Below are 13378 nucleotides of genomic sequence, written 5' to 3'. Positions count from 1 at the left end.
TCAACCTTTCATTGAACACAGGCATTGCTGAGTTTGCTGGTTCCTTTCCTCCCTTTTGGTATTTCCCCTACAGATTTTGTTGCACTCGGCAAGCCTCAAGAGAACTGATAGCGCCCTCTCTCTCTCTCTCTCTCTCTCTCTCTCTCTCTCGTGTGTGGGCAGAGCCATTTTGGACCAGCACCTGCAATCTGTGCATCAGAAGCAGAGGGAATGAAGATGGCTCTGAGCTCATCATCAGTGAGGCAGAGCAACCTGGAAGGATGAGTGTTATCGACAAGTGTGGAGCGTGCATGGGTGAGATACGTACAGGTATACCTGGCTCTCCTGAAGGACCGGTTCCTCCCATCTCTCCTGGAACGCCCTACCGGAGGACAGAGAATGAAAAGTCATCAGGGTGTTCCATTAAGTCTGCGTTTCCATTTGCAAAAGTTTGCCACCCAGTCAGATGGGGGAAGGATGCTTTTTCCCTCAGGCTAGTTGTCAAATAGCTAAAGGGACCCCTGACTGTTAGGTCCAGTCGCGGACGACTCTGGGGTTGTGGCGCTCATCTCGCTTTACTGGCCGAGGGAGCCGGTGTACAGCTTCCGGGTCATGTAGCAAGCATGACTAAGCTGCTTCTGGCGAATCAGAGCAGCGCACAGAAACGCCGTTTACCTTCCCACTGGAGTGGTACCTATCTATCTACTTGCACTTTGACGTGCTTTCGAACTGCGAGGTTGGCAGGAGCTGGGACCGAGCAACGGGAGCTCACCCCGTCACGGGGATTCAAAGTGCTGACCTTCCGATCGGCAAGCCCCAGGCTCTGTGGTTTAGACCACAGCGCCACCCGCATCCCAACTGTCAAATACAGATGAGCAAAGCTGAGGAGATGCTGTGGTGGCATTGCCAACAGGTGGCGACCCAGGACAACCTTTGGCGGCAAAGAGCATCCTTGACAGAGTCTACGCCCCAGCTTAAAGCAACTCACACACTTCCAAGGATGTTAAATAAAAGGCCTTACTTACTGGTTGACCCTTTTCTCCTTTAGTTCCAGGTCTTCCAGGTAGTCCCTGAAGGGGAGAGTGTCATCAATGTCAGAAAACATGGAAGCAACAGAGAATTAAATTCACCACTGAGTGTTCTAGAAAACAGGAAATGGTCGGCAGCCCTACCCAAGCTGCTGATGTGGTTGGACGTACATATACGACACCTCGAACTCCTTGGATGAATGTAATAAATATACAAATTATCCCCCCTCATACCTAAGGGACCGCCTCTCCTGGAATGTCCCGGGTAGGACCTTAAGGTCCTCGAATAATAACTTTTTGGAGGTCCCGAGCCACAAGGATGCTAGGTTGGCTTCAACTAGGGCCAGGGCCTTCTCAGTACTGGCCCCGACTTGGTGGAACAGTCTGTCACAAGAGACCAGGGCCATGCGGGATTTGGCATCTTTCCGCAGGGCCTGCAAGACGGAGCAGTTCCACCTGGCCTTTGGGTTGGTTTCAGTTTAACCCCGATGTTTCATTCTTTTGGTGTGATTGGTGGGCTACTTAAAAATGAGGCTGCAGTCTAAATTAAATTTAAAATTGTATTTTAATCTGTATTTTAATGAATTGTTTTATGTTTTTTGTTGTGATTTTATTGGTGTTAGCCACCCTGAGCCCGGTTTGGCGGGGAAGGGCGGGGTATAAATAAAAAATTATTATTATATTATTATATATTATTATTTCTGAATTTTTTTCTGTGGAAGAATACTCACAGGAAGTCCATTTGGCCCCTTTTCTCCAGGAACACCAAAGCGAGCGGCATCACCCTGCGAAAAGCGAAATAATGTGGTTGTTCAGTCTATTGGAGCTTGTACATCACCAGAGAAATTTAAAAGAGGGTTCCAGCAATTCAGCCCATTTTACACTTCTGTAGAATATTGCCCTTTCTTTTTCTATTGGTGTTCAGGGTTCATTTCAAGCCAAGAGAATCAATGCATTTACTTAGTGACAGTAAACTGAAACCATGCAGTGGAAACACTGAATACAATCTTTGAAAATAAGTGGGTTTTTAAAAGGCTGGTGGCAGCTGTGCTGTGTGAACATGAGTTAGAGATGGGCGAATCTATTAATGTCTGTTTTTCTCAGTTTTTCATTTTCCCTTTTCTAAGCTTCAAAAATATCCCCTCCCTCCCTCCCTTCCTTCCTCCCTCCCGATTTTAAACAATTTCCCGCCCCCAATATAGTAAAATAGGGACTACAAAAAATACGAATCAAGTAAGTAAAATACGGAGTTTTTCATTTATCCAACTTTACGTTCAGTTCTCCATATTTGCGTATCAGCTTGTTTTTTTTAATTAAAAAAAAAAGAGTCCTCGCGAAAATTCATCAGCATGTTTCTCCCAATATACACATCTTTAAATGTGCAAAGTTATTGCATAATGTATTTTTGTACATGTTACCGAATCTTATTTCTATACCAGGGGGCAGCAGTCTAATTCAAGGAGTGTGTGATGTCTCCGTGTGGCGCACAGAGCCCAGATCTCCGGGGCGGTGGGGTGGGAAGTGGCCAGGAAGCATAGGAGGAATGGCCGGGTTTTTTTCCACAGGTGTCTGACTTGCCACAGTAAGAAAAGGAGGCTGGACTCGGTAGCCTTTGGGCCTGATCCGGCAAAGCAGTTCTTGATGCCTTGGATGCTGCTTTTCAATAGATTCCCTCCCTCTCTTTTTTTGGGAGGTGGGCAACATAGTTTTTATTCATTTCCACCTTTGAACTGTTTAACATGGTTGCACGGAGATATACCTCTGTTCGCATTCGAGCACAGGATGCGCAAGCATTACGTAAAAAAAATAAGAAGGAAACGACAACAAACGCTCAGATAAGCATTTCTGAATAAACTGACAATGTTGCGTCAAAGTGTATATATACCAAGATGATTGCAATTATCACACATACAAAATTATACATGGTGTAAGGTTTTCAGTGGCTGCTCATGAGTAACCAGCCTGACGCCGAGGTTTCTGAAACTAGGTTACTTTATTGTGCAAATATATACAGTGCAGCTATAAAAAAGACGTCCAGCTCATCCTTCGGCAGAGTCCGGGAATGACCCCTTCCGGTTCTTTGCCCAGCATAAAAGCCGCGGGATGCGGAACCCCCGCCTACCCCCTCTGCGTCTTCCCCCCCCCCCTGCGCAAGTGGGGAGACGGAAGAGGTGCCTCCCCTCCAGCCTCTGCTTGGTGTGCGGGCTCTCCTTCCCTGTCAGAGCCCTGACTCCTACTTCCCAGCCCCATCTCTCCCTCCCCACTAGAGGGATTGCTGCCTTCCTCACTGGAGGAAGATGAATTGCTCAGCAGTTGAGGCGGGGGCTCGCGATACCGATAAAGCCCTGGCAACTCCTTGCCTCGAGGCAAGGGCAGCCCCCGGACACATGGCAATATGCATTGCTTAGATTGGCAACCGTAAATCAAAGGTATTTTGCATCAATAACAATTAGAACTTACAGGGATTTGCAGGAAGAGGGGAGGGGGAAACATTAAACTATATACTTTGTGCATACTTTGACAAGGTTCATAAACAGGACTACAAACCTTCTCACCATCGAGTCCATGAGTCCCATCTCTTCCATCTTTTCCAGGCATGCCCTGAAATAGTGGAGGACACCATGTTTAAGTCAGCGTCGTGGAATTAAATAAACATCACAGGTGCCCCTGTCCACCCAAGACCCTTAATTGTTTAGTTCTGCCTTTAAGTGGAGCGCCCTCCCCTCTCAGCACAAATTACCAGTGTTATAAGAAAAAAAAACTGCTCCTTTTCCCCTTATGGGGTATCCAAGAGCCCGTATAGAGACCTTAAGTAGGTTCTCTATCGGTAGGAGAAAATAACAGAGGCCAACCAGAGTATATTGAGAAGCAAAACAGCTAGTAAGCCTGTTGCAACAGGGTCCCCCATTCCCCCCATGCAGGGAGGGAGGAGGAACCCAGAACATTGGTGTGCAAGCTCTTATATAGACTTTTGAAACTGCCTACCCTGTACCCCAAGACCACCCTCCAAAACATCATACGTACATCACAGAAAGAGGTGGTCCCCAGTAGAAATTTGAGCGTGTTGCTTCTCTCCTGTCTGCCAGGATACCTGATAATGCCTTATCTGTTTGCCTTTTCTGGGTAGCCTGGCCATCAGTGGCATAGGAAGGGTGGGGCATAGGGGGCGGGGCGCCCCGGGTACCGCCCTGGAGAGGGTGACACTCTGGGCGCCCTCCCCCGCGACACCAGGGCTCGCCTCCGCCCACAGCCTGAACAGGAAGATGGAGCGAAGCAAAGCGGCGAGTGGCGCCTTGCTTCACTCCTTATCTTTGCGGCTCAGGGCGGCTGTGTGCGGAGGCGAGCCAGGGAGGGGCATCAGCCTAACACCCCTCCCTGGTTTGCCTCCGCTCCGTAGCGTGCATGGGCAGTGTCGCTACGCATGCGTCGTACGTAATGACGTTGCGCATGCGCACTACGGAGTGACTCTGCCCCCGGGTTTGCCGCCCCGGGTGCCGAAGAGGCTTCCCACGCCACTGCTGGCCATTACTTTGAGATGGCAAATACTTAGTTCCTGAATCTCTTGCGCATATTGATACTGTGCTCAGCTTAGCAGATACTTGCCAGGCTGTTTTTACAGGGAGGTGTCAGCCCCTACAGTCCAAAGACAATTGAGAAGCTTTTCCCATTTCCTTCCTCCTTGTACAGAAATATTTGAGGTCAATTTGGGAGAGTCAAAATGGCTTCAGGACTGCTCTCCTGTAGGCTACTGTTTCAGACACTATACTTATGCATGTGTGTTTGCCTTGTACATTTATGAACATTTATTCTATACATTTATTCTATATATTTATGAACACACACACACACACACACAATGAATACCTATAACAACAGCATGTTAGGCTCCATCTGCACTATGTGTTTAAAGCTGTATCATTCCTTTTTAAACAGGCACCCCCCCAAAGAATCCTGGTAACTGAAGGGTGTTGAGAGTTATTCAGAGACACCACCCCCCCATTTACCCTCACAGAGCTACAGTTCTCAGAGTGGTTTAACAGCCAGTCTGAACTCTGGGAATTGTAGTTCAGTGAAGGGAACAGAGGGTCACCTAACAACTCTCAGCACCCTTAAGAAACTACAGATCCTGGGATTCTTTTTTTGGGGGGGTGGAGGCATGACTGTTTAAAGCGGTATGACACTGATTTAAATGCATAGTGCAGATGGAGACTCAAGAGATAAGGAGAGCGCCAGTCACCATACTGAGAGACACATTTAGCGTCTCCTGTGACTGAGACTGCTTAGAGGTTAAGATGATTAAGTGGCATGCAAATCCTGTTCAACAAAAGTAATAACTTGAGCTTCAGGGTCACCATATTTCTACCCAACAGGACATGCACGTTCCGTTGCTACGAACTTAGCATCAAAAATAGCTTCATGTTAATGACGACAGCAAGACTTACAGGTTCTCCTAAGGGTCCAGCAGTTCCTGGAGTTCCTCTGGGTCCTGGTCTGCCCTAGGAGCAGAGAGCAAGAAACGCTTAACAAACATTACTTGTGACCAACAAAATATCATCGAAACATATGAACCTACCCGGGCCCTGAGATCATCTTCTGAGGCCCTTCTTTGTGTGCCTCCTCCTTGAGAGGTCCAGAGGGTGGCAACACAAGAATGGGGCCTTCCCTGCAGTGGCTCCCCGTCTGTGGAACACTCTCCCCAGGGAAGTTCGCCTGGCGCCTTCATTATACACCTTTAGGTGCCAGGCAAAAACGTTCCTCTTTAACCAGGTCTTTGGTTGACCCGATTTACATCCTCTGCCCTTTTAAAATGTGGCTCCTTTTTTGGGGGGGGTTGTTACTGGGTTATTGTTCTTATTTTGGCTTTATATATTGTGATCTTTTCTGTGAGCCGCCTTGAAACCTCTGGGTATAGGGCAGTATATACATTCAATAAATGAATGATAAAATAAATAAAACAAAGAGAGGGGTGAATGCTGAGGAGTGTGAAAGGAATCTTCCTTCAGAAGTCTCCCTTACAGCACTAGCAAAACTTAGAGAATGCAGTGGAGCCTTAAAAGTTTTGTTATTCTCCGTCAGGCACAACTGCCATTTCTCTTAGTATGGTAATTGTTCCTTTGACGTTTTCACATTTCTCGCCGTCCTAGTTCTCTCTGCGCTTCAGCATCTTTCAAATATAGGCAGTGGAACAAACTCTTAATGGAACAAAAATGTAACAGTAAGTAAAATAACACATACAGGTAAAACTCGAAAAATTAGAATATCGTGGAGAGGTTCATTTCTTTCAGTAATTCAACTTAAAAGGTGAAACTAATATATGAGATAGACTCATGACATGCAAAGCGAGATATGTTAAGCCTTTATTTGTTATCATTGTGATGATTATGGCATACAGCTGATGAGACCCCCAAATTAACAATTTCAATTTTGGGGTTTTTGTCAGCTGTGCACCATAATCATCACAATTTTAACAAGCAAAGTCTTGACATATCTCGCTTTGCATGTCATGAGTCTATCTCATATATTAAACTCCAGTAGCTAATGAAAACAATTGTTTACATAAATGGACTTTTCCATGATATTCTAATTTTTCGAGTTTCACCTGTACATAGAAATAATATAGATAATGATGATGGTGATATTAGCAAATATAGTAAAAAATAGAAATGTACTTACAGTATCGCCTTTGGGTCCCCGGAACCCCTGAGGTCCCCGATCTCCACGAGACCCCTGAAATGAAAAACCAGAAGCCTTTTGTCAATCTATTTTGCAATGGCCCGGGACATTTTCACACATTAGGTTGTGTGAAAGCCAGCCGATATGCTCTGGAAACATGAAGTCGGGGGAGAAAGCTGTATCTGCAATCAAATATGTGTCTATTCTGGGAGAGACAGGATTATCTATGCTCCCTGGTCTTTCAAGATTTTGCATCCAGAGAGAGCCAGCATGGTGTAGCGGTTAAGAGTGGTGGACTTGTAATCTGGTGAACCAGGTTTGCTTCCCCGCTCCTCCACATGCAGCTGCTGGGTGACCTTGGGCTAGTCACACTTCTCTGAAGTCTCTCAGCCTCACTCACTTCACAGAGTGTTTGTTGTGGGGGAGGGAGGAAGGGAAAGGAGAATGTGAGCCGCTTTGAGACTCCTTAAGGGGAGTGAAAGGCAGGATATCAAGTCCAAACTCTTCTTCTTCATCATCATCATCCTTTTATTTCATTCCTACTTGTCCAGTCTCAAATTGATAACAACACCCCTGTGACCTCCACTTATGTAAAAGTATCTTAAAATGATTTATCATAGAAAAATGTCTTTTTCATGATCCCATATTTTTTTAAAAAATTGATTTATTTTATGTGCCAAATGCAGTTTATCTGCAGCATTCTTTGGCTACATGCATTTTTAAAAAAGAATATTATGGAGCAGACCCCAATTTTTTTTTGCTTAAGAGTAGAGCCACTGAAACTTAAGTCCCATTGATGCTGTACTATTCCAACCATGGAGAGATCTGGCTCCAGCTCCCATATGCGCTATTAAATCATTTCCAAAAAAAGTGTCTTATTTTCATTCATTCCTGTTCCACTAGCGGATGTGGTTTTCAAAACTTTTCTTCCCCCTTCCTTTCATTTAGCAAAAATAAAGAACCGCTAAAGTTAAAGTACCATTATTCAAGTTGTATAATGAATGGCAGGCATGTCCAACACTGGATCACTGGACGTCTGCGGTAGATCACTGGTAGATCACTGGCTCTCCCCCAAGAAAGTGAACAACTGTGGATCCCCTACAAAAAGCTCAACATTTTATCTCCTCCTTGAAAAAACTCAACAACTTTGACCCGAAACCCCCCCCCCCAATGGGCCTTCCTCCTTCCTAAAAAAAAAAGCTCAACAGTTCAGATGACCATATATTGGCTTAATAATATTCAGAAAAAGCAAGATCTCTCCAATTAAACATACAGTAGTTTCACATTTCAGCCAAACCAGGAAACTATGGTTACCAGCTTTGGAACAAGCCAGGTTCCCTAAATCACATTTTGAAGTATTTTTTAGGATCTTGGCTTATTCTGAAACTGGAAGAAGAAGAAGAAGAAGAAGAGTTTGGATTTGATATCCCGCTTTATCACTACCCGAAGGAGTCTCAAAGCGGCTAACATTCTCCTTCCCCTTCCTCCTCCACAACAAACACTCTGTGAGGTAAGTGCTGCTGAGAGACTTCAGGGAAGTGTGACTAGCCCAAGGTCACGCAGCAGCTGCATGTGGAGGAGCGGAGACGCGAACCCGGTTCCCCAGATTACGAGTCTACCGCTCTTAACCACTACACCACGCTGGCTCTCCACATTTTATGAGTTTGGAGGAACCTGGAAATGATGGCTAATTGGAGACTTCAGCGCTGTAGTCAGAGAAGAGCAAAGGGGCTTATGTGTGCAGGCCGAAGTCATGTTCATATCTTATTAAGCCAAAATAGGGGTGTCCCAAATAGAGCAGCATGATTTGTTGCTTGCTCTGCTGAGTTTTTCTTCTGATTCCCCTTTTCTTGCAGCTTTCCCTTTTCTTGACGTTTGTTCGCTAGAATTGCAAAGTTCTCAACGCTGCCTAGAGAGGGCATTGTCCTGTAAAAAACAACCACCAAACACTCAGATCTACTCCGTATTTCAGAAAGTTGCTTGTCTGTTCTCTGTGAACCTTTTAAGATATCGTAACCAAACTCTGCACGGAAGGAGCAGGTTTTCATCTAGGTTTGGATGCAACGGGACACCATCTTGAATCATGGTGTTGGGCTGAACCTTTCAAAACTGCACTGATTTTAACCACCGGTTTCCAAGCTGCACAAGTTTCTTTGTTTAGAATTCCCGAGCAACCCTAGGTGCGCAGCCGATAGTAAATAAATGAAGAGAAATAGGCCCTTGAGACATCTGGAAATGCCCACTGGAGAAACCTAGCAATATAAAAGAGGCACATACCGCTTTTCCTGGGGGGCCCGGAACACCAGGAGGTCCTCTGAAACCTATTGTTCCCTGAAAACAAGAAATGAACGTGGTCAGGCCTTTGTCTAGAAGAGAGACTTATCCTTAATAAGCAAATTGCTTATTTCTTAGTGATGAAAGTATTGATCTGATGTGTAGAGATCTTTCCTATTCTAATTGATTCAAGAGGGTTCTGGAAGCTTCTGGAAGCTTCTATGCGTGAAAGAAACAAGCAGAAAGTTCGTGATTTTTTGGGTTGTTCCTTCAAAGAAGCTGAGTACAGATGGTTTAAACTGGTTCTGTTATCTCTTCTGCAAGGTAGAGATAACAGTAGAGGCCAGAAGGAGCCTGGGTCTCGCTCACTTTCTCTTTCTGTCGCTCTTTTGTTCTAGTGTGGTATTCCGTACATAGTATGCATAGTGTTAAGCTTTAGTATAAGTTAAGTTTATTAAGTCTGCTGCAACTGGATTTGTTATGGACAGGGCCAATCCTGAATGTATTAGATTTGTGACCGCGATGCTCATTTGCCTTCAAGTAGCAGTAAAGCTCTGCTGGATGAAATATTAATTGCCTTCTGGTCTATTTCTGGGGAACCCTGCAACGTGTTTAGGTTTTTACTTTGCTAACTATACACTGGAATCTACTCTGGATCAATATTGAGTAGACTTTCAATGACAGTTATCCCCTTTCAAGGATGCATCCCTTCCAAGCAACGGCTGTTAATATTCTATTCCACCTTAAGCTGCAGACATGTGGTGTTTGCATGTGTCCCATGTCTGCCACACACCAGCACAGACTGCTGGGAACTTCCATTTTGTATAGCTTTTGCTTTTACTCTCTCTCTCTCTCTCTCTCTCTGAGAGGAAGGAGAGACGCCATGTCTTTGTCTGTCCTGACTTATGCTTAATAAACTGCTTGTAAACATGCTCCTACAAGCCTCTTGTGCTACTTCTGTCTGCGCAGTGCGATCCGCTAATTAGAGTGTGCTCAGGACTCAGAGGATGCATAGAAAACTGAGTCACTATTTTTGTTGCACCAAAGATCAGAGATCGCCTGGTGGTTGGCCGGGGAGGGCCTGATACAGCTGGGGGCTAGCCAGCTGCCCTCCCGACTCCGTCTGAATGTCAACCCTTGAGGTGGGCATGGACCAAAGGCTGGCAAGAGGCACAGCCTGGTGAGAGAGCCAAGGGCCAAACAAAACATCCTGGGGGGCTGCCTTTGCCTCCCGATCATGAGGTTCCCCATCCCTGCTGCAAGATAAGACAGTATTCTGCAAAGACTGAGAGGCAGCCGCTTGCCAAAGGTAGCCTAGTTGCATCTGAGGCCAAGGAAAGGTCTGAAGTCGGGGAACCTTTCTCGTGGTCAATTCCCACTCTTACACAGAAGCGTTGGATTCAAAAACAGCCCTCTTTGGTGCAAGGGTCTGAGAAGAATCAAAAGGAAAGGAAGCCGGACTTACCCTGTCTCCAACAGGCCCCACGGGGCCAACCAGGCCTCTTAACCCTCGTGGCCCCTAGGAAAGAAAAGTATCTGTTGATTTATTTAGAAAATTCAGGATTAAATGAAATTCTGGAAGTGGCATGCAGGTCAAGGCATTGTTTGGTGGGAAAAGACTGAGATCAGAGTCTGGAGTTCTTTTTTTTGAGCTGGGCATTACCGGTGAAGTATGCCCAGAGCATTTGGAATTTAAAAACAACAACAATGGTGGAACGAAAGGAGGGGCTACCCAGAGGACTGTGTCTTAAAAACAACTAATGGAAAACAACATGGAATAAAAATCTTGCCTCTTGCAGGATAACAGATATATGGACTTTGTTAAATAAGATAGTGACTCATACACCAGTGGCTGATGGAGAAGATAAGGACGGTTAAGATCGGAACGATGAAAGTGGAAAACAACACGGAAGAAAAGCAGAAAACAAATGAAGGACATTATCTCTCGATAATAAAAATTATTTAAAAGATAAATAAAAATGGTGGCCTATTTTACCTGCAAGCCAACAGTTCCTGGAGGTCCTGCAGGACCTGGGGGCCCCGGTGAACCCTGGAAGAAGAGAACAAGAAATGGATGGCTCAAGGTGTGTTGACAAGGCCTACAAAAACCCCTCCTGTAGTTTTCAGCAACAGGTAGTTGCAAGCATTGCTCCCTTCGACTGTGGAGGCAGAGGACTACCATCATGGCTGGTCAGCATTGAAAGCTCTCCTCCATGAAATGGTCTAATCCATTCAAGTCGGCGGCCATCAGAGCTTCCTACGGGAGCAAGCATCCAAACTGGGACCTTCTCACACCTAAATCACGGTGGCCTTTCCGCTGCCACACACTTCCCTTCCTTGCAATTCATCTCTTTCCCAAGAAACACACTCCGACTTTGCTCCTGTATCCCACCAGTTCTATGGAACGGGAGACAACCAGTGGAGGGATTCTAAGGAATTTTGCCCACTGCTGGATTGGGATACTGAAGCACTCTGTGCACCCCCCCCCCAATACAATTGCCACCAACCCCAATTGCACCTTAACCTTAACATGGTGGAATCATGTGTCCCAAATAGCATTGCTATATACACATTGGCTACCAATTCAAGCCTCCATCTTAACCCAGGGGTCAGCAGACTGTTTCAGCAGGGGGCCGGTCCACTGTCCCTCAGACCTTGTGGGGGGCCGGACTATATTTTGGGGGAAAAAATAATGAATGAATTCCTATGCTCCACAAATAACCCAGAGATGCATTTTAAATAAAAGGACACATTCTACTCATGTAAAAACATGCTGATTACCAGACCGTCCGCGGGCTGGATTTAGAAGGCGATTGGGCTGGATCCGGCCCCTGGCCCTTAGTTTGCCTACCATGATCTAACCCTTCCCAACATCTGGATTGCTGTAGAAATTCTCTTGCAACCCAGACAGTGGCCCCATTACCAGACAAGAGTATCTTTTAGGAACAAGAACAGCCGTCCAACGACCTGTAATATACTCACACTCCAGAAAGTTTACTAGAGACGGACAAATCTGTCCATTTAAGTTTCTTCTGGTTTTTCATTTTCCATTCTCCACATTTCCAAATCACTTTGCCATTATTATTATTATTATTATTAGTCCTCATGAAAATTCATCAGCATTTCAGAGTGAGTTTCACCTGATATATTCAGGTTTGTGCACAATTTTGCCTAACAGACATGTTTCTGGAACATGTAATACACTTTCAGGTGCTGCTTGCATTGATATAGGCATTTACACGCACACTTTACAGAAATGCAAAATTCGTATGCATCATTTGGACACATTGATTGGCTGGAGAACTGCATTGTTAAATTTGGCGAAGTGCAAATGTCAAAAGGCAGTGATGTTTCGGTGCACATATTACTGTTCGGTGCACATATAACCTGATATAAAACAGCAATTTATTTTCTTAATTAATCCATCTCCCATCCTTTAAGCCTACTCCTCACAGCCCTGTTGATTCCAATCTATTCTGGCTGATCGACAGCACAATTTCCTTGAAGATTTCGCTGGAAACAAATTTGAAGCTTAAGAAAAAATGTGTGTTTGTGTTACCTTCTCACCGTCTTTGCCTACTTCTCCAGGCTCGCCTTTATAACCCGTATGCCCCTAAAAATAAAACCAGAGTAATCAGTATCCTATTACTGTAGACATGTAGTTTATTTGGGTCAAAAAGGTGCACACGTAACTTTTAGAAAACCAAACTGTATTCAGTATATTCACTGAGAAACATTTCACGGAAAAATAGTGAGTACCGGTATATGCATGTTGTGTCAGGGAACAAGCCAGCAATAAATCACACAGGCTAAGCAGTGGGGGAGGAAGCCTCTTGGGCACCTGGGGTGGTGTGCCCAGGGGTGGGGAGAGCCGCCCATAGGGGTGGAGCGAGGGTGGGACAAGCTGCCCATAGGGGTGGAGCGAGGGTGGGACAAGCTGCCCATAGGGGTGGAGCGAGGGTGGGACAAGCTGCCCATAGGGGTGGGGCGCACCACGGGGTCTCCAGAGTCTGCTTGCCTCCTCCCACTCAGCTGCCCTACAGCTGGCGGGGGGAGGCAGTGGGGGGACTGTTTGGGCAGCGCGGAGCCTGCGCGTGCCCAAGCCATTGCGTGTCTCCCAGGAGACACACGTGGCTTGGGCGCACTGCAGACCCCGCAGTGAGTGCCACCCGGGGCAGACCGCATCCACCGCAACCCGCAATAAAGTTAACTCTTTATTAGAATGAACAAGGCCTGCTCAAGGGTGCCAGGCCTAATGAGCACACCAACTCTTCTCAGTAAGTCTTGCCTCTATGAGGTAGTTGGGGGGCTGAAGGCCCCTACCTTCCTATGGCTGCCTAAGTCTCCTCCTCCTCTGGGTCCTTCCCAAGCAATCAGAGACTATGCTGGTGTGGCTGTTTCTGCTCCTCCCTCTTCATACCTCT

General features: G+C 45.9%; 1 protein-coding gene across 1 annotated transcript in view; it reads right to left on the bottom strand.

Moving 5' to 3' along the window:
* The window catches only part of COL9A3 (collagen type IX alpha 3 chain), a 48170-nt gene that overhangs the window by 16387 nt on the left and 18405 nt on the right, over window positions 1-13378 (bottom strand). The window contains exons 10-19 of the mRNA XM_033153991.1: window positions 12514-12567; window positions 10951-11004; window positions 10420-10473; window positions 8958-9011; window positions 6681-6734; window positions 5450-5503; window positions 3555-3608; window positions 1739-1792; window positions 1005-1049; window positions 308-361 (exon numbers count right to left, since the gene is read on the bottom strand). Of these exons, the coding sequence (XP_033009882.1) occupies window positions 308-361; window positions 1005-1049; window positions 1739-1792; window positions 3555-3608; window positions 5450-5503; window positions 6681-6734; window positions 8958-9011; window positions 10420-10473; window positions 10951-11004; window positions 12514-12567 (531 nt within the window). The remainder of the gene's footprint in view (window positions 1-307; window positions 362-1004; window positions 1050-1738; window positions 1793-3554; window positions 3609-5449; window positions 5504-6680; window positions 6735-8957; window positions 9012-10419; window positions 10474-10950; window positions 11005-12513; window positions 12568-13378) is intronic.

The sequence above is a fragment of the Lacerta agilis genome, chromosome 6, assembly GCF_009819535.1.
Source record: "Lacerta agilis isolate rLacAgi1 chromosome 6, rLacAgi1.pri, whole genome shotgun sequence".
In the NCBI taxonomy this organism is placed as follows: Eukaryota; Metazoa; Chordata; class Lepidosauria; order Squamata; family Lacertidae; genus Lacerta; species Lacerta agilis.
The sequence above is the reverse complement of the archived record's forward strand: the minus strand, read 5'-3'. Positions and strand labels throughout refer to the sequence as shown.